This window comes from Plectropomus leopardus, chromosome 19 (genome assembly GCF_026936395.1).
Source record: "Plectropomus leopardus strain MGB_pleo_1.0 chromosome 19, ASM2693639v1, whole genome shotgun sequence".
Taxonomy (NCBI): Eukaryota; Metazoa; Chordata; class Actinopteri; order Perciformes; family Serranidae; genus Plectropomus; species Plectropomus leopardus.
The window spans coordinates 8,814,186-8,835,975 of record NC_142194.1 but is presented as its reverse complement, the minus strand read 5'-3'; the positions used below and the strand labels follow the sequence as shown (position 1 = coordinate 8,835,975).

General features: G+C 36.5%; 1 protein-coding gene and 1 long non-coding RNA gene across 2 annotated transcripts in view; one reads left to right on the top strand and one right to left on the bottom strand.

Annotated features, from left to right (window-relative positions):
* Positions 1 to 660: 660 nt before the first annotated feature.
* Positions 661 to 21,790, bottom strand: part of LOC121966723 (neurotrypsin-like) — an 84,034-nt gene continuing 62,904 nt past the window's right edge. The window contains exons 14-16 of the mRNA XM_088069779.1: positions 5,896 to 6,018; positions 5,531 to 5,799; positions 661 to 4,772 (exon numbers count right to left, since the gene is read on the bottom strand). Of these exons, the coding sequence (XP_087925905.1) occupies positions 4,213 to 4,772; positions 5,531 to 5,799; positions 5,896 to 6,018 (952 nt within the window). The 3' untranslated portion in view covers positions 661 to 4,212. The remainder of the gene's footprint in view (positions 4,773 to 5,530; positions 5,800 to 5,895; positions 6,019 to 21,790) is intronic.
* LOC148186308 (uncharacterized) lies at positions 4,442 to 19,599 on the top strand. The gene is made up of 3 exons (XR_015774935.1): positions 4,442 to 4,806; positions 6,580 to 6,699; positions 19,120 to 19,599. It is a non-coding gene; the product is annotated as an uncharacterized LOC148186308 (long non-coding RNA).

The following is a 21,790-nucleotide window of genomic DNA, read 5'->3' as shown; positions in this document are numbered from 1 at the left end:
TAACCCTTTGCGCCCTGAGCCAATTGGTGTGATTTCTTTCAAAAGCATTGGAAAAAAGGCAGCGAGCAACAAATGATTTTCCACAAATTATAAGAAAGAATTAGATTAGAAAATAAATTTTAAAAAACTAGTGAAAAACATCTAGGATAAAAAAAAGAAAGAAGCTAGGGTAAATTGTACTTATCATACTTAAATTGAAAATTATGTTACAAAATTATTATTTTTTTAACCATCAACCAAGACAAGTATTTTTCTTTTTTCTTTTTTTAAATAATTTTGCTTTTTATTTGATGATTTTTGGGTAATTTCATTACTTCTTTCGTTGCTCATGGTCCTCTTCCTATGCTTTCCAAGGAATCAAGGGTTAAATATATAATTATGCAAAGTATAAATGTAGTTTTTCCCTAGCTTTAAATCTACTAATTTCTTGCAATTAATGGATTTTTTGTTGTTGCTTACTGCCTTTTTTTCTCCATGTTTTTGATAGAAATCTTACCAATTTTGCTCAGGGTCAAAGGGTTAAATACCTGTGAAAGGCGTCTGAAAGCAGCACAAGAAAAGTGAAGTCATTTAAAGGGTTTCAAAGGGTTAACAAAGCTAAAATCAAACTGCTTATCATTGAACGAGATAGAAAAAAGAGGCCACGCCAACACTGACAGCTTGTTCTCACCAGGTAAATGTTTTAATACTCAACCATGATTCAGCACATTACACTGAGGAACAGCGGACGGGGTTAACACAGATAAAGTAGGCCTTCAACACTTCCTGCTGCTCCGTCGCCGTCCAGCCACAGACACACAGTATTTACATTAACCTACAAAGATCTGCATGGTAAAACATCAAATCTCAGGGGAGGAGCAGTGATAGTTTATGTACAGGATTATAACAACAGTCCATGTTGGAGAAACAGCAGTTGCAGGTTACAAGATGCTTTCACGACACAATGGTTCACAGTACATCAAAGCACAAGTCAAGTCCGTACACGTATAGCAACAGTATAAAAAGAACCACCGGGGCCACGTTATCCCACGAGCGGCGGCCTCCCGTGAAAATAGAGCAATGTGGCCATCTTCTGGTGAGATCGCACATCTGCTCAGAGAACAACAGAACAGACAACATTTAAACTTCGAGAGTTCGGCTATCTAATTCAGTCAAGAATGAACGCAGTTACACAAACTATCTAATCTCAGGGAGAGTAGCTATCTATCCGTCTATCGATCCATCTACAGCCATCTGCTGCAATCGGTACAAAACAGTCAGCTTCCAATGGCTTTGAAAGGAGAGAATTATCCTGTACAGTTTAAAGGACCATACCAGTGATTTTGGTTTTAGCTCCTTTATTTCAGATTATGTACATTTATAATAACTGCTGTTTTTTTGTTTATATTTTTTCCAGGAAATCACTTTGAAGAGTTTCTTGGGGTTTTTTTTGTCTGCAAGAGGATTTTCTCCATTATTGTTGTGAGGTGATGCAGTTTAATTGATCTGAGAAAGAATGGTACCTCTCAGCTATAATGTGAATCGGACAAAAAAAAATTAAAAATGCAGATTTAACATTAATTGTGATGATTCCCCAAGTTTCTCACTGAATATTTTTTTCCCAATTACTCTCAATAAAATTTTTCTTCCCATTACTACTTTGTTTATATTTTTTACAAATACATAAGCACCAAAAAAACAGAAAAAACAAAAAAAAATACAAACAAAAAACCAAGCAGCCCAAAAAAAAAAAATCCACAAATTTCAATTCTATCAATGGAAACATACAGCTTCCTGGAAAGTCAGGGAATATTTTCCATGTTTGGCTTTCTATCAACATTGTGTGAGTATAACTGCAGACTCTGACATCAACATTGTCGTTTTCAAAAGTTACCACTCTGATAAGACGCTCTGTGACACGTTATTTAAAGTTGCAGACAGATATTCTGTAGTCTTCAGTATTTGTTCATTTCAGTAACTCGTGAGTTGAAAATTAGATGCTTAGCTTTATTCTGTTTTGCTTTATTCTAGATGATGTTGAGCAGATTATCTATAGAGTCTATGCGACAGTTTATAAACATACCTACGTATATTCAGAATAATTTTGTTAAACTACGAACTATTCACTCAACCTTCGCTCGTGAATAGTTCAACTAGATTATTTTGAGAAAATATAGTGTATTTTCACAGACTCTGTAAACATCTGCATACAAAAAAAAAAACAGTTTAATTTTTAAATCGAAGCTAAACTCAGCTCTTCAAATAAAGTGTTACCAGACATCCTTGCTTTGAAGCTCAGTTGTAACCTTTTAACAACTTCTGGTTTACGATTCAGAAATAGTCAGTGTCTATTGCTGCCTCCAAAATTCGTTACTAACATTTTATTTGCTACGGCTAAACAGTAAGTGAGATATTTCAGAGTCCAAAACCTTACTTTAAAACCAGTAGCTCATGATAGAAGTATCTTTACATAATGATATTTAAAAATCAAATACTCATATCATGTTTATAATACATGTATGATAATATCATGTAAATAATCCAACAACTATTAAATTGTTGCATCAATATTGTTTCTGTAAAGTCTTTTGGCCACGCGCATCATAAAGTGAAATCATGCCAGCCCTGGTAAGTTTTCTACCACAGTTTTTTTATTACCATTATTTTAGCACTATTTTTTTAGTATTGCCATTATTTTAGCTCTGCCTTTTAATATCTAACCTGCCGTTAAAAATGTTGAGTAAATAATAAGAGTCTTAACTAACATCTGGATTGACATCAGTTTTCCTGCGCTGTGTTCATATGTCTTTCACCAGCATCTACACCTCTGAAAACTGAGAAAATTGGTTTGATTTATTTTGAAAACATAGGGGAAAAAAGCAATGGGCAACTTGGCAAGAAATGTCTGACAAATAAAACAAAAAACAAAAAAAAAAATTACAGAAAATGATCTGAAAATTAGCTGAAGGAGATTTTATGATACTATCAAAAAATAAGGGTAAAATGTCCAGAAAATGTTATTTATTAATCTTATATAATTAAAATTATGTTACATATTTTTTAAATTAAATATACATATTTCTGTATTTTGTTATGGCCATTTTCCTTTTTTCTAGCTTAATTTGAAAAACTTTTGCTAATATTTTTGCTGTTTCTTGTTAAGTTGCTCATTGCCTTCTTTCTCTCGTACCTTTTAAAGAAATCTGGCCAATTTTCTCAGGTGTAAACCAATATACCAACAGCTCATTAAAGTGAGTAAATCATCTGTGATTATAAATCTGGCAACACAAAAGTTATTAAACGCTCCTAACTGATCTATTCAATTTAATAACCATTGAAAAACACTTCAATTTTTTTTTTGCCAAATTAGAAAATGGTACCCATCACATTCAGACTGAGTGAGATGCTTTAAAGTTGCAGGTACCAAAGTTTAACTATTTGAATCGACTTTGGGATTTAAGATGGTGAGCAGTATAAAACGTACATTATTGGAATAAATACAGTAAAACATGAAAAATCACTGGTACGGTCTGAGTTTAATAGCTTAGTCATGGGTCTAAACAGCACTTTGACCAGTAAAGGTATAAGACAACAGCCTGAAGAGACGAGCCCTGTAGGAAAAAGCGCCCACATCTGATGCAGGAGTTTTGGGTTTAATCTTAGATAATATTACAGGGACGAATATGAGATACAGTCAGCCTTTATTCTACATGTTCTGGTAGTTAGTTTGTTCGTTTCTGTCACTAAACACACAGAGGACGCACATTAATAGGTGAATTTTAGCATAGATTCTTGTGTGACCGTCTCAGAAATATCCCCAGAATATTTTAAACACTATTGTCCTTAAAATACATGCCATGCTGATTTTTTTGATTTTCAGTTTCAGTGAAAAGGTCCCGATCAGCATGCCGGGCTCAACCTAAACGCTGCCGATCCCCACCGGTCATCGCCCTGCCCCTCAACAGGCTGTAACTGACACGTAAAGCACCACAAATCACCCACACACTCCCGGCAGCTCGGGGAGGTCGGCCCACAGCGCCGTACTCGTCCGACGATTAGCAACCGCAAACACAACACTGAGTTCAGATTTGAAATGAGCACAGAGACGGCCGTTTGTACAGACCTAAGTTAGGAGCATCTCTCTTGTCTTTAACTTTCGTCTTCCTTTAACTCTCCTTCCTCCTCCTCAGGCGGTCACATGGCACAGATGGTAAGCCAATGGCGCGGCCTTGATCAGACCTGGATTTGTGTGTTTGTGTCGTCATCCCCTACACGGTGGGTATGTGTGTTTTTAGTGTGTGTGTTACCGTGCTGAGTGGTGTGTGAGTGATGGGCGTGTGTGTGTTTAACATCGTTGATTTCATTTGTTTCCTGCTGATTGTGTGTGTGCTGCGCGTGCACGTGGAAGTACTCGCTCTTGCCGTTTGTGGGCTCCTCGTGCGTGTGTGTTAGGTCATTGTCAACGTGTGTCAGATCTTCTTGTGTGTGTGCTTGCGTGTTGATGACCTCCTCAATCCAGCTCTTGAAGCGGCTGACACGAGTGTAGAGCGCTGGAGAGGAGGGGTCAGCGCAGCCGTAACCCCCGGCAACGACCCCGGTTATGACCCATCGACCCTGCTCCCCCTGACACACGAGCCCACCTCCAGAGTTGCCCTGACAACTGTCGCCATGGAGGAGGCTGGTGTCTGGAGGACTGCCGGCGCACAGGGTGCCGTGGCTGGAGAAGCTGTCGCCGTAGCGCTTCTTACATTGCCATGACGACATCAGAGGGACCCAGGATGCAAGGACCGAGTCTAGGAGAGAGGATGGATGAGATGATCAAAGAAGGTATGTAACGTTTACTGATTGATTAGTAAATCCACGACAATTGATTGACTATATTGCACATGACTATTGACTCGTAGTCTTGTTGCTTGATATTAACTTTTATTATTCTAAAACAGTGGTGGAATGTTACTACTAAAGTACAGTACTTAAGTACAAATTCGACGTACTTGCACTTTAATTGAGTACTTTCTTTTCGTGTCACCTAACACTTTTACATTTTAGAGGGAAATATTGTACTTTTTCCTTCACTACATTAATCTTAATGCTTTTGTTACTTTGCGAATTAAGATTTTTGCCTAAGTTTACAAAATAAAACGTTTTGTTATGAATTTAGTTATGAAACATTTTAAACCACTTTTTTAACAGTTTTTGGCATGTTCTGTATTTTTATGCAATGGGTACTTTTAATACTTTTCATATCCCTGAATATACTTTCTTAAATTTACTTTCTTATTTTTGCTTAAGTAACATTTTCAATGCAGGACTTAAATAATTTGAGTCTCGTAATATTAGGACATTTTTCCTCATAATATCATGACTTTTATCTCAGAATCTAACATTTTTTTCTTTCACATTGCCCTAGTCCTCCGTCGTAGTTTTTCATGTTGCAGATGAGCTCCCTAATACTTCTTTATGGAGTACTTTCGATGTAGTAAGTAGAGAGGTAGGGAGTAGCGAATGATTTCGGACACAGACGTGGTTCACTCGATCCAAAAACACATACCTGGCCCTGTCCAGCCTGTAGTAACCATGACAACACAAGAGGATGGAGTATTCCCCCCAGATGACGTGTCTGCAGTAGGAAGGCATGCTGCGTTGGTGTTTGGGTCAAAGGTCAGGCAGTGACCCTTGGTGCTGGGTAGCTTCAGCAAAGCCAGATCGTGACCTCCACTCTGACCCTTGAACTTCCTGTGAACCACAACCTGCTCTGGGGTCAGAGTCTGCTCTGAAGCCCCGACACGCACCATGTACCTGGATGGGTCGCTGCCAAACCTGCAGGGGTGGAGGGTTACAGCAGAAATATACGTCTTTAAGTTACACTTAATTACATTTGTTAGAAGCTGATTTAAAGCTCAGCGTAGAGTTTACCTGCTGACACAATATGCGGACGTCAGGACCCAGCAGGGGCTGATCAGAGTCCCACTACAAAGAGGACTGTCATCTTGTTCTTGAGACTGAAGCCAGACCGACACCTGCCACGGCCACGTGGTCCTTATAGAGAAGCAAAAAAGTTCCCGATTAAAATCAATGCATTTTGATAAATAACGCCGCCTATAACACTGTTTTTATAAAAAACTACACCTTTTATTGCAAATGTGTTTTCTGCGCCTTTAAAATAACATTACAACAAAGATGAGCCTTTCTTTGTCACCCAGACTTGACTATTTTTACTTAAGACACATTTCTGTGAAATACTATATGATGTAATCTAATCTAATCAATTTTTCAATACTAGCACATTTTGAATCTGTTTTTGGTGACATGTTATACCATGATGTTTTAATGTTATTTTGGGTGACTATACTTTGACTTTTTCATGCTATTTTTGTTGACATACTTTCGTGTGACTATTATGCTATTTTGGATGATATACTATAGTATGACTTTTTTTATGTGATTTTAGATGACATACTAAACCACGACTTTGTAATATTACTTTGGATCACATACTATACAATGACTTTTTCAGGCTATTTTGTTCGATATACTACTTTGATGCCCCAGGGCCCCTTGTCAGTTCCTGTTTGGTATACCTGTACTTTTTCCTTTCAGGTTCTCCCTTCCTAACTGGCTCCTCCCTTTGCCATCGTGGGATTCATCAGTCTAAACTTGGCCAGTTCCAAGATGGCTCTCACTGTCCCTCCAGGGGATGAAGCCTTCAAGGCATCCAAGGTGGCTTAATTTGTTTTTTTTGTGTTAGTTTAGTTATTTGTTTTCTAATGGTTTAACACCTGCACACTTCATGCACCCAAAACCCGCATGCTATACATGCTATAATATGACTTTTTGAGCAATTTTGGACAACATGCTATAGTTTTACTTTCTTGAGTGATTTTGGTTGACATGCGACAGTTTGTTTGGATCAATTTGGACCCAATGCTAAAGAAAGATTGTGACACGATTTTGGACCCAGTGCTAAAGTATGACTTTTGGGCACCATTTTGGTGCTGCTGAAAACACACAGAGACAAGTGACAAAGACGGCAAAACCAGAACCGACTGGATAACGTCAGTATGCAGACATTGCTAAAAACGACATCATATAGTATGTCAAAAATCTAAAATTTTAACATGTTGAAAAAGATGAAATAAGTTGCATGTCGAAAAATGTCAAAATATGCCATGTCCTAACAACAGCTGAAAACCACATGAAATAGCATGTCAAGACATGTCATAGTAGAGAATGTAAAACAAACTTCCCAAAACATCGTAATACAGCATGTCGAAAAAAATTACAGACAATGTCAAAATGGACATGTCCTAAAAACAGCTGAAAACACCTCAAAACAACATGAAACAGCATGCCAAGACAGGCCAAAGAATACTATGTTGCAAAAACGGCCAATAACACTGTGATATAACATGTTGAAGAAATGACCAAAAAAGCAGGGCTACAGCAAGGCAAAAAATGTCAAAAAGTGACATGTCTCAGCTTTAAAGCTTAACAGCTTAAAACACCTCAAAACATCATAAAACTGCACACAAAGCAACGCCAAAGCATAGTTTTTTGAAAAAACGGCCAAAAACATTTAGTATGTCCCAAAGACAGGCTAAAACACCTCAAAAGAGCATGAAAATAGCTCGCCGAAACACGCCATAGCAAAGAAAGTTGTAAAAATGGACAAAAACACCATGATTTAGCATGTTGACAAAATGACCAAAAAAGGCAAGGCTATAGTATGGCAAAAATGTCAAAATGTGACCTGTCCCAAAAACAGCTGAAAACACCTCAGAACAAAATAAAACGACGTGCTGAGACACGCCAAAGCAAAGAAAGTTGCAAAAATGGCCAAAAACACCATGATTCAGCATGTTGACAAAATGAACGAAAAAGGCAAGGCTATAGTATGGCAAAAATGTCGAAATATGACCTGTCCCAAAAACACCTGAAAACACGTCAAAACAGCATAAAAAAGCTTGCTGAGACACACCCTAGCATTAAAAGTTGCAAAAATGGACAAAAACACCATGAATTAGCATGTTGACAAAATGACCTAAAAGGCAAGGCTATAGTATGGCAAAAATGTCAAAATATGACCTGTCCCAAAAACACCTGAAAACGCCTCAAAATAGTATAAAATGACATGTTGAGACACGCCATAGCAAAGAAAGTTGCAAAAATGGACAAAAACACCATGATCTAGCATGTTGACAAAATGACCAAAGAAGGCAAGGCTATAGTATGGCAAAAATGTCGAAATATGACCTCTCCCAAAAAGAGCTGAAAACACCTCGAAACAGTATAAAACTACGTACTAAGACACGCCATAGCAAAGAAAGTTGCAAAAATGGACAAAAACACCATGATTTAGCATGTTGACAAAATGACCAAAAAAGGCAAAGCTATAGTAAGGCAAAAATGTCAAAATATGACCTGTCCCAAAAACAGCTAAAAACACCTCAAAACAGTATAAAATGATGTGCTGAGACACGCTATAGCAAAGACAGTTGCAAAAATGGACAAAAACACCATGATCTAGCATGTTGACAAAATGACCAAAAAAGGCAAGGCTATAGTATGGCAAAAATGTCAAAATATGACCTGTCCCAAAAACAGCTGAAAACACCTCAAAATAGTATAAAATGACATGTTGAAACACGCCATAGCAAAGAAAGTTGCAAAAACGGACAAAAACACCATGATTTAGCATGTTGACAAAATGACCAAAAAAAGCAAGGCTATAGTATGGCAAAAATGTCAAAATATAACCTTTCCCAAAAACATCTGAAAACACGTCAAAACAGCATAAAAAAGCTTGCTGAGACACACCCTAGCATTAAAAATTGCAAAAATGGACAAAAACACCATGATTTAGCATGTTGACAAAATGACCAAAAAAGGCAAGGCTATAGTATGGCAAAAATGTCAAAATATGACCTGTCCCAAAAACACCTGAAAACACCTCAAAATAGTATAAAATGATGTGCTGAGACACGCCATAACAAAGAAAGTTGCAAAAATGGACAAAAACACCATGATTTAGCATGTTGACAAAATGACCAAAAAAGGCAAGGCTATAGTAAGGCAAAGATGTCAAAATATGACCTGTCCCAAAAACAGCTGAAAACACCTCAAAATAGTATAAAATGACATGTTGAAACACGCCATAGCAAAGAAAGTTGCAAAAATGGACAAAAACACCATGATTTAGCATGTTGACAAAATGACCAAAAAAAGCAAGGCTATAGTATGGCAAAATGTCAAAATGTGACCTGTCCCAAAAACATCTGAAAACACATCAAAACAGCATAAAAAGCTTGCTAAGACACACCATAGCATTAAAAATTGCAAAAATGGACAAAAACACCATGATTTAGCATGTTGATAAAATGACCAAAAAAGGCAAGGCTATAGTAAGGCAAAAATGTCAAAATATGACCTGTCCCAAAAACAGCTGAAAACACTTCAAAATAGTATAAAATGACATGCTGAGACACGCTATAGCAAAGAAAGTTGCAAAAATGGACAAAAACACCATGATTTAGCATGTTGACAAAATGACCAAAAAAGGCAAGGCTATAGTATGGCAAAAATGTCAAAATATGACCTGTCCCAAAAACAGCTAAAAACACCTCAAAACAGTATAAAATGATGTGCTGAGACACGCTATAGCAAAGACAGTTGCAAAAATGGACAAAAACACCATGATTTAGCATGTTGACAAAATGACCAAAAAAGGCAAGGCTATAGTATCGCAAAAATGTCAAAATATGACCTGTCCCAAAAACAGCTGAAAACACCTCAAAATAGTATAAAATGACATGTTGAGACACGCCATAGCAAAGAAAGTTGCAAAAACGGACAAAAACAACATGATTTAGCATGTTGACAAAATGACCAAAAAAGCAAGGCTATAGTATGGCAAAAACGTCAAAATATGACCTTTCCCAAAAACATCTGAAAGCACGTCAAAACAGCATAAAAAAGCTTGCTGAGACACACCATAGCATTAAAAATTGCAAAAATGGACAAAAACACCATGATTTAGCATGTTGACAAAATGACCAAAAAAGGCAAGGCTATAGTATGGCAAAAATGTCAAAATATGACCTGTCCCAAAAACACCTGAAAACACCTCAAAATAGTATAAAATGACATGTTGAAACACGCCATAGCAAAGAAAGTTGCAAAAACGGACAAAAACACCATGATTTAGCATGTTGACAAAATGACCAAAAAAGGCAAGGCTATAGTAAGGCAAAAATGTCAAAATATGACCTGTCCCAAAAACAGCTGAAAACACGTCAAAATAATATAAAATGACATGCTGAGACACGCTATAGCAAAGAAAGTTGCAAAAACGGACAAAAACACCATGATTCAGCATGTTGACAAAATGACCAAAAAAGGCAAGGCTATAGTATGGCAAAAATGTCAAAATATGACCTGTCCCAAAAACAGCTGAAAACACCTCAAAATAGTATAAAATGACATGTTGAAACACGCCATCGCAAAGAAAGTTGCAAAAACGGACAAAAACACCATGATTTAGCATGTTGACAAAATGACCAAAAAAAGCAAGGCTATAGTATGGCAAAAATGTCAAAATATGACCTTTCCCAGAAACATCTGAAAACACGTCAAAACAGCATAAAAAAGCTTGCTGAGACACACCATAGCATTAAAAATTGCAAAAATGGACAAAAACACCATGATTTAGCATGTTGACAAAATGACCAAAAAAAGCAAGGCTATAGTATGGCAAAAATGTCAAAATATGACCTTTCCCAGAAACATCTGAAAACACGTCAAAATAGTATAAAATGACATGCTGAGACACGCTATAGCAAAGAAAGTTGCAAAACGGACAAAACACCATGATTCAGCATGTTGACAAAATGACCAAAAAGGCAAGGCTATAGTATGGCAAAAATGTCAAAATATGACCTGTCCCAAAAACAGCTAAAAACACCTCAAAACAGTATAAAATGATGTGCTGAGACACGCTATAGCAAAGACAGTTGCAAAAATGGACAAAAACACCATGATTTAGCATGTTGACAAAATGACCAAAAAAGGCAAGGCTATAGTATGGCGAAAATGTCAAAATGTGACCTGTCCCAAAAACATCTGAAAACACGTCAAAACAGCATAAAAAAGCTTGCTAAGACACACCATAGCAAAGAAAGTTGCAAAAACGGACAAAAACACCATGATTTAGCATGTTGACAAAATGACCAAAAAAGGCAAGGCTATAGTAAGGCAAAAATGTCAAAATATGACCTGTCCCAAAAACACCTGAAAACACCTCAAAATAGTATAAAATGACATGTTGAAACACGCCATAGCAAAGAAAGTTGCAAAAACGGACAAAAACACCATGATTTAGCATGTTGACAAAATGACCAAAAAAGGCAAGGCTATAGTATGGCAAAAATGTCAAAATATGACCTGTCCCAAAAACAGCTAAAAACACCTCAAAACAGTATAAAATGATGTGCTGAGATACGCTATAGCAAAGACAGTTGCAAAAATGGACAAAAACACCATGATTTAGCATGTTGACAAAATGACCAAAAAGGCAAGGCTATAGTATCGCAAAAATGTCAAAATATGACCTGTCCCAAAAACAGCTGAAAACACCTCAAAATAGTATAAAATGACATGTTGAAACACGCCATAGCAAAGAAAGTTGCAAAAACGGACAAAAACACCATGATTTAGCATGTTGACAAAATGACCAAAAAAAGCAAGGCTATAGTATGGCAAAAATGTCAAAATATGACCTTTCCCAAAAACATCTGAAAGCACGTCAAAACAGCATAAAAAAGCTTGCTGAGACACACCATAGCATTAAAAATTGCAAAAATGGACAAAAACACCATGATTTAGCATGTTGACAAAATGACCAAAAAAGGCAAGGCTATAGTATGGCAAAAATGTCAAAATATGACCTGTCCCAAAAACACCTGAAAACACCTCAAAATAGTATAAAATGACATGTTGAAACACGCCATAGCAAAGAAAGTTGCAAAAACGGACAAAAACACCATGATTTAGCATGTTGACAAAATGACCAAAAAAGGCAAGGCTATAGTAAGGCAAAATGTCAAAATATGACCTGTCCCAAAAACAGCTGAAAACACCTCAAAATAGTATAAAATGACATACTGAGACACGCTATAGCAAAGAAAGTTGCAAAACGGACAAAACACCATGATTCAGCATGTTGACAAAATGACCAAAAAGGCAAAGTCATATTATGGCTAAAAATATCAAAATATGACCTGTCCCAAAAACATCTGAAAACACCTCAAAATAGTATAAAATGACATGTTGAAACACGCCATCGCAAAGAAAGTTGCAAAAACGGACAAAAACACCATGATTTAGCATGTTGACAAAATGACCAAAAAAAGCAAGGCTATAGTATGGCAAAAATGTCAAAATATGACCTTTCCCAGAAACATCTGAAAACACGTCAAAACAGCATAAAAAAGCTTGCTGAGACACACCATAGCATTAAAAATTGCAAAAATGGACAAAAACACCATGATTTAGCATGTTGACAAAATGACCAAAAAAGGCAAGGCTATAGTAAGGCAAAAATGTCAAAATATGACCTGTCCCAAAAACACCTGAAAACACCTCAAAATAGTATAAAATGACATGCTGAGACACGCTATAGCAAAGAAAGTTGCAAAAACGGACAAAAACACCATGATTTAGCATGTTGACAAAAGGACCAAAAAGGCAAGGCTATAGTAAGGCAAAAATGTCAAAATATGACCTGTCCCAAAAACACCTGAAAACACCTCAAAATAGTATAAAATGACATGTTGAAACACGCCATAGCAAAGAAAGTTGCAAAACAGGACAAAAACACCATGATTTAGCATGTTGACAAAATGACCAAAAAAAGCAAGGCTATAGTATGGCAAAAATGTCAAAATATGACCTTTCCCAAAAACATCTGAAAACACGTCAAAATAGTATAAAATGACATGCTGAGACACGCTATAGCAAAGAAAGTTGCAAAAACGGACAAAAACACCATGATTCAGCATGTTGACAAAATGACCAAAAAAGGCAAGGCTATAGTATGGCAAAAATGTCAAAATATGACCTGTCCCAAAAACAGCTAAAAACACCTCAAAACAGTATAAAATGATGTGCTGAGACACGCTATAGCAAAGACAGTTGCAAAAATGGACAAAAACACCATGATTTAGCATGTTGACAAAATGACCAAAAAAGGCAAGGCTATAGTATGGCAAAAATGTCAAAATATGACCTGTCCCAAAAACATCTGAAAACACGTCAAAACAGCATAAAAAAGCTTGCTAAGACACACCATAGCAAAGAAAGTTGCAAAATGGACAAAAACACCATGATTTAGCATGTTGACAAAATGACCAAAAAGGCAAGGCTATAGTAAGGCAAAAATGTCAAAATATGACCTGTCCCAAAACACCTGAAAACACCTCAAAATAGTATAAAATGACATGTTGAAACACGCCATAGCAAAGAAAGTTGCAAAAACGGACAAAAACACCATGATTTAGCATGTTGACAAAATGACCAAAAAAAGCAAGGCTATAGTATGGCAAAAATGTCAAAATATGACCTTTCCCAAAAACATCTGAAAACACGTCAAAATAGTATAAAATGACATGCTGAGACACGCTATAGCAAAGAAAGTTGCAAAAACGGACAAAAACACCATGATTCAGCATGTTGACAAAATGACCAAAAAAGGCAAGGCTATAGTATGGCAAAAATGTCAAAATATGACCTGTCCCAAAAACAGCTAAAAACACCTCAAAACAGTATAAAATGATGTGCTGAGACACGCTATAGCAAAGACAGTTGCAAAAATGGACAAAAACACCATGATTTAGCATGTTGACAAAATGACCAAAAAAGGCAAGGCTATAGTATGGCAAAAATGTCAAAATGTGACCTGTCCCAAAAACATCTGAAAACACGTCAAAACAGCATAAAAAAGCTTGCTAAGACACACCATAGCAAAGAAAGTTGCAAAAACGGACAAAAACACCATGATTTAGCATGTTGACAAAATGACCAAAAAGGCAAGGCTATAGTAAGGCAAAAATGTCAAAATATGACCTGTCCCAAAAACACCTTATAACACCTCAAAATAGTATAAAATGACATGTTGAAACACGCCATAGCAAAGAAAGTTGCAAAAACGGACAAAAACACCATGATTTAGCATGTTGACAAAATGACCAAAAAAGGCAAGGCTATAGTATGGCAAAAATGTCAAAATGTGACCTGTCCCAAAAACATCTGAAAACACGTCAAAACAGCATAAAAAAGCTTGCTAAGACACACCATAGCAAAGAAAGTTGCAAAAACGGACAAAAACACCATGATTTAGCATGTTGACAAAATGACCAAAAAAGGCAAGGCTATAGTAAGGCAAAAATGTCAAAATATGACCTGTCCCAAAAACAGCTGAAAACACTTCAAAATAGTATAAAATGACATGCTGAGACACGCTATAGCAAAGAAAGTTGCAAAAATGGACAAAAACACCATGATTTAGCATGTTGACAAAATGACCAAAAAAGGCAAGGCTATAGTATGGCAAAAATGTCAAAATATGACCTCTCCCAAAAAGAGCTGAAAACACCTCGAAACAGTATAAAACTACGTACTAAGACACACCATAGCAAAGAAAGTTGTAAAAATGGACAAAAACACCATGATTTAGCATGTTGACAAAATGACCAAAAAAGGCAAGGCTATAGTATGGCAAAAATGTCAAAATATGACCTTTCCCAAAAACATCTGAAAACACGTCAAAACAGCATAAAAAAGCTTGCTGAGACACACCATAGCATTAAAAATTGCAAAAATGGACAAAAACACCATGATTTAGCATGTTGACAAAATGACCAAAAAAGGCAAGGCTATAGTATGGCAAAAATGTCAAAATATGACCTGTCCCAAAAACACCTAAAAACACCTAGAAATAGTATAAAATGATGTGCTGAGACACGCTATAGCAAAGACAGTTGCAAAAATGGACAAAAACACCATGATTTAGCATGTTGACAAAATGACCAAAAAAGGCAAGGCTATAGTAAGGCAAAAATGTCAAAATATGACCTGTCCCAAAAACACCTGAAAACACGTCAAAATAGTATAAAATGACATGCTGAGACACGCTATAGCAAAGAAAGTTGCAAAAACGGACAAAAACACCATGATTTAGCATGTTGACAAAATGACCAAAAAAGGCAAGGCTATAGTAAGGCAAAAATGTCAAAATATGACCTGTCCCAAAAACACCTGAAAACACCTCAAAATAGTATAAAATGACATGTTGAAACACGCCATAGCAAAGAAAGTTGCAAAAACGGACAAAAACACCATGATTTAGCATGTTGACAAAATGACCAAAAAAGGCAAGGCTATAGTATGGCAAAAATGTCAAAATATGACCTTTCCCAAAACCATCTGAAAACACGTCAAAACAGCATAAAAAAGCTTGCTGAGACACACCCTAGCATTAAAAATTGCAAAAATGGACAAAAACACCATGATTTAGCATGTTGACAAAATGACCAAAAAAGGCAAGGCTATAGTATGGCGAAATGTCGAAATATGACCTCTCCCAAAAAGAGCTGAAAACACCTCGAAACAGTATAAAACTACGTACTAAGACACGCCATAGCAAAGAAAGTTGCAAAAATGGACAAAAACACCATGATTTAGCATGTTGACAAAATGACCAAAAAAGGCAAGGCTATAGTATGGCAAAAATGTCAAAATATGACCTGTCCCAAAAACAGCTAAAAACACCTCAAAACAGTATAAAATGATGTGCTGAGACACGCTATAGCAAAGACAGTTGCAAAAATGGACAAAAACACCATGATCTAGCATGTTGACAAAATGACCAAAAAAGGCAAGGCTATAGTATGGCAAAAATGTCAAAATATGACCTGTCCCAAAAACAGCTGAAAACACCTCAAAATAGTATAAAATGACATGTTGAAACACGCCATAGCAAAGAAAGTTGCAAAAACGGACAAAAACACCATGATTTAGCATGTTGACAAAATGACCAAAAAAAGCAAGGCTATAGTATGGCAAAAATGTCAAAATATGACCTTTCCCAAAAACATCTGAAAACACGTCAAAACAGCATAAAAAAGCTTGCTGAGACACACCATAGCATTAAAAATTGCAAAAATGGACAAAAACACCATGATTTAGCATGTTGACAAAATGACCAAAAAAGGCAAGGCTATAGTATGGCAAAAATGTCAAAATATGACCTGTCCCAAAAACACCTGAAAACACCTAGAAATAGTATAAAATGATGTGCTGAGACACGCCATAACAAAGAAAGTTGCAAAAATGGACAAAAACACCATGATTTAGCATGTTGACAAAATGACCAAAAAAGGCAAGGCTATAGTAAGGCAAAAATGTCAAAATATGACCTGTCCCAAAAACACCTGAAAACACCTCAAAATAGTATAAAATGACATGTTGAAACACGCCATAGCAAAGAAAGTTGCAAAAACGGACAAAAACACCATGATTTAGCATGTTGACAAAATGACCAAAAAAAGCAAGGCTATAGTATGGCAAAAATGTCAAAATATGACCTTTCCCAAAACCATCTGAAAACACGTCAAAACAGCATAAAAAAGCTTGCTGAGACACACCCTAGCATTAAAAGTTGCAAAAATGGACAAAAACACCATGAATTAGCATGTTGACAGAATGACCAAAGAAGGCAAGGCTATAGTATGGCGAAATGTCGAAATATGACCTCTCCCAAAAAGAGCTGAAAACACCTCGAAACAGTATAAAACTACGTACTAAGACACGCCATAGCAAAGAAAGTTGTAAAAATGGACAAAAACACCATGATTTAGCATGTTGACAAAATGACCAAAAAAGGCAAGGCTATAGTATGGCAAAAATGTCAAAATATGACCTGTCCCAAAAACAGCTAAAAACACCTCAAAACAGTATAAAATGATGTGCTGAGACACGCTATAGCAAAGAAAGTTGCAAAAATGGACAAAAACACCATGATCTAGCATGTTGACAAAATGACCAAAAAAGGCAAGGCTATAGTATGGCAAAAATGTCAAAATATGACCTGTCCCAAAAACAGCTGAAAACACCTCAAAATAGTATAAAATGACATGTTGAAACACGCCATAGCAAAGAAAGTTGCAAAACGGACAAAAACACCATGATTTAGCATGTTGACAAAATGACCAAAAAAAGCAAGGCTATAGTATGGCAAAAATGTCAAAATATGACCTTTCCCAAAAACATCTGAAAACACGTCAAAACAGCATAAAAAAGCTTGCTGAGACACACCATAGCATTAAAAATTGCAAAAATGGACAAAAACACCATGATTTAGCATGTTGACAAAATGACCAAAAAAGGCAAGGCTATAGTAAGGCAAAAATGTCAAAATATGACCTCTCCCAAAAACACCTAAAAACACCTAGAAATAGTATAAAATGATGTGCTGAGACACGCCATAGCAAAGAAAGTTGCAAAAATGGACAAAAACACCATGATTTAGCATGTTGAAAAAAAGACCAAAAAGGCAAGGCTATAGTAAGGCAAAAATGTCAAAATATGACCTGTCCCAAAAACACCTGAAAACACCTCAAAATAGTATAAAATGACATGTTGAAACACGCCATAGCAAAGAAAGTTGCAAAACGGACAAAAACACCATGATTTAGCATGTTGACAAAATGACCAAAAAGGCAAGGCTATAGTATGGCAAAAATGTCAAAATATGACCTTTCCCAAAAACATCTGAAAACACCTCAAAACAGCATAAAAAAGCTTGCTGAGACACACCATAGCATTAAAAATTGCAAAAATGGACAAAAACACCATGATTTAGCATGTTGACAAAATGACCAAAAAAGGCAAGGCTATAGTATGGCAAAAATGTCAAAATATGACCTGTCCCAAAAACACCTGAAAACACCTAGAAATAGTATAAAATGATGTGCTGAGACACGCCATAACAAAGAAAGTTGCAAAAATGGACAAAAACACCATGATTTAGCATGTTGACAAAATGACCAAAAAAGGCAAGGCTATAGTAAGGCAAAAATGTCAAAATATGACCTGTCCCAAAAACACCTGAAAACACCTCAAAATAGTATAAAATGACATGTTGAAACACGCCATAGCAAAGAAAATTGCAAAAACGGACAAAAACACTATTATTTAGCAGGTTGACAAAATGACCAAAAAAGGCAAGGCTATAGTATGGCAAATATGTCAAAATATAACCTTTCCCAAAAACATCTGAAAACACGTCAAAACAGCATAAAAAAGCTTGCTGAGACACACTCTAGCATTAAAAGTTGCAAAAATGGACAAAAACACCATGAATTAGCATGTTGACAGAATGACCAAAGAAGGCAAGGCTATAGTATGGCAAAAATGTCAAAATATGACCTGTCCCAAAAACACCTAAAAACACCTAGAAATAGTATAAAATGATGTGCTGAGACACGCCATAACAAAGAAAGTTGCAAAAATGGACAAAAACACCATGATTTAGCATGTTGACAAAATGACCAAAAAAGGCAAGGCTATAGTATGGCGAAATGTCGAAATATGACCTCTCCCAAAAAGAGCTGAAAACACCTCGAAACAGTATAAAACTACGTACTAAGACACGCCATAACAAAGAAAGTTGCAAAAATGGACAAAAACACCATGATTCAGCATGTTGACAAAATGACCAAAGAAGGCAAGGCTATAGTATGGCAAAAATGTCAAAATATGACCTGTCCCAAAAACAGCTAAAAACACCTAGAAATAGTATAAAATGATGTGCTGAGACACGCTATAGCAAAGAAAGTTGCAAAAATGGACAAAAACACCATGATTCAGCATGTTGACAAAAAAGCAGAAAACAACAGTATGTTGTTTCACAAAATTTCAAATTTTGTCATGTCAAAAATGGCTGAAAACCACGTATTATAGCTTGTAGAGACACCTCATAGTACAGAAGAATGTACAAGAAAGGCCAAAAATGTCATTGTTGGGCGATCGACCATGGATGGAAACTCACACTCAGATCCTAACGCAAACTGTTCATTCTCCCTGAAGGAAAAGAACCTCTTCATGAACATGCAAACGGCAGCACCGTGGCTTTTGAGCATCAGCAGCCGTCTGACCAAACAATGACTGGAAACAACCTGAGGAAGGGTGGAAACTCCCCTGCAGCTGGAGAAGGAAGCTTCTATCCAAACATGTCGCCCCAGGAGGAGGTGGAAGTATCTACACGAACATGATACCCAGAGCAGAAGGGGAAGCTTCTCCTTAAACAACCCACCCCAAAGCCAGCCACTGCGTAAAGACGGAGAGTGGAGAGAGTGATGATGCAACGGACCTCCAGATAAAGAACAGCAGACCATTGTGTGCATGTTTTTCTTTGCGAGTGTGATTCTGCTTTATCTTAACCATGTGTTTGACAGTATATGTAGCTCCTGTAAAAGGGACTGAGGTAACCGTTGTTTTTGATTTCCGTGTGTGACATTTTTGTCTTTGAATAAAGCCTGCCTCGAGCAGTTTTAACCTTTTCAACCATCCTTGGGTGTTCGAAATTCGTCTTTCTGAGAATCTGGTGAGTGTTTAAATAAGACCAGACAAGACAAGACAAAATATTATAGCTTCAAGAGACACTTCATAGTATACCATGTTGGAAAAAAAGCCCAAAATTTATAATATAGCATGTCAAAAAAGCCATAGAAAATGTAATACTACAGTATGGAGAAAAAAGTCAAAATAACCAAAAAGGCAAGGCTATAGTATGGCAAAAATGTCAAAATGGTATCTGTCCCAAAAACAGCTGAAAACACCTCAAAACAGCATGAAATAACGTGCTGAGACAAAGGAAGTTGCAAAAATGGCCCAAAACACCATAATTTAGCATGTTGAAAAAATAACTGAAAAGGCAAGGCTATAGTATGGAAAAAATGTCAAAATGGACATGTCCCAAAAACAGTTGAAAACACCTCTAAACAGCATAAAACAGCAGCTTGAGACACGCCATAGCATTTAAAGTTTTTTCAAAAGGCTAAAACACCAAGATATAGAATGTTGAAAAAAAAAAAAAGACAGAAAAGGCAAGGCTTTAGTATAGGATAAAAATGACAATTGACTTGTCCCAAATGTCCCCTGTCAACTGCCACTAGATGGCAGTATAGCTCCATCACAGAAAGGTAAAGCATGATTTTACCTAACTACCTCAAATTAAATAATGAAGACAAGGGAGTTGGTTCTACTTACTCATTAAAACACAGATATGAGCACTGACCTACTAGGAGAAAGATCAGGGAAATAGGTTTACCTTAAAAGGCAAGGCTATAGTATGGAAAAAAATGCAAAAATTGACATGTCCCAAAAACAGCTGAAAACACTTCTAAACAGCATAAAACAGCTTGTTGAGACACTCCATAGCATTTAAAGTTACAAATATGACCAAAACACCATAATACAGAATGTTAAAAAAATGACCAAAAAGGCAAGGCTATAGTATGGAAAAAATGTCAAAATGGAAATGTCCCAAAAACAGCTGAAAGTACCTCAAAACAGCATAAAACAGCGTGTTGAGACACGCCATAGCATTTAAAGTTGCAAAAATGGCCCAAAACACCAAGATATAGGACGTTGAAAAAATGACCAAAAAGGCAAGGCTATAGTATGGAAAAAATGTCAAAATGGACATGTCCCAAAAACAGCTGAAAGTACCTCAAAACAGCATAAAACAGCGTGTTAAGACACGCCATAGCATTTAAAGTTGCAAAAATGGCCCAAAACACCAAGATATAGGACGTTGAAAAAATGACCAAAAAGGCAAGGCTATAGTATGGAAAAATGTCAAAATGGACACGTCCCAAAAACAGCTAAAAGTACTTTAAATCAGCATAAAAAAACATGTTGAGACACACCATAGCATTTAAAGCTGCAAAAATGGCCCAAAACACCAAGATATAGGACGTTGAAAAAATGATCGAAAAGGCAAGGCTATAGTATGGAAAAAATGTCAAAATGGACATGTCCCAAAAAGTGCTGAAAGTACCTCAAAACAGCATAAAACAGCGTGTTGAGACACGCCATAGCATTTAAAGTTGCAAAAATGGCCCAAAACACCAAGATATAGAACGTTGAAAAAATGACCGAAAAGGCAAGGCTATAGTATGGAAAAAATGTCAAAATGGACATGTCCCAAAAACAGCTGAAAACACTTCTAAACATCATCTCACAGCGTGTTGAGACACGCCATCGCATTTAAAGTTGTAAAAATAGCCCAAAACATCAAGATATAGGACGTTGAAAAAATGACCGAAAAGGCAAGGCTATAGTATGGAAAAAATGTCAAAATGGACATGTCCCAAAAACAGTTAAAAACACCTCTAAACAGCATAAAACAGCAGGTTGAGACACGCCATAGCATTTAAAGTTTTTTCAAAAGGCTAAAACACCAAGATATAGAATGTTGAAAAAAAAAAAAAAGACAGAAAAGGCAAGGCTTTAGTATAGGATAAACATGACAATTGACTTGTCCCAAATGTCCCCTGTCCACTGCCACTAGATGGCAGTATAGCTCCATCACAGAAAGGTAAAGCATGATTTTACCTAACTACCTCAAATTAAATAATGAAGACAAGGGAGTTGGTTCTACTTACTCATTAAAACACAGATATGAGCACTGACCTACTAGGAGAAAGATCGGGGAAATAGGTTTACCTTAAAAGGCAAGGCTATAGTATGGAAA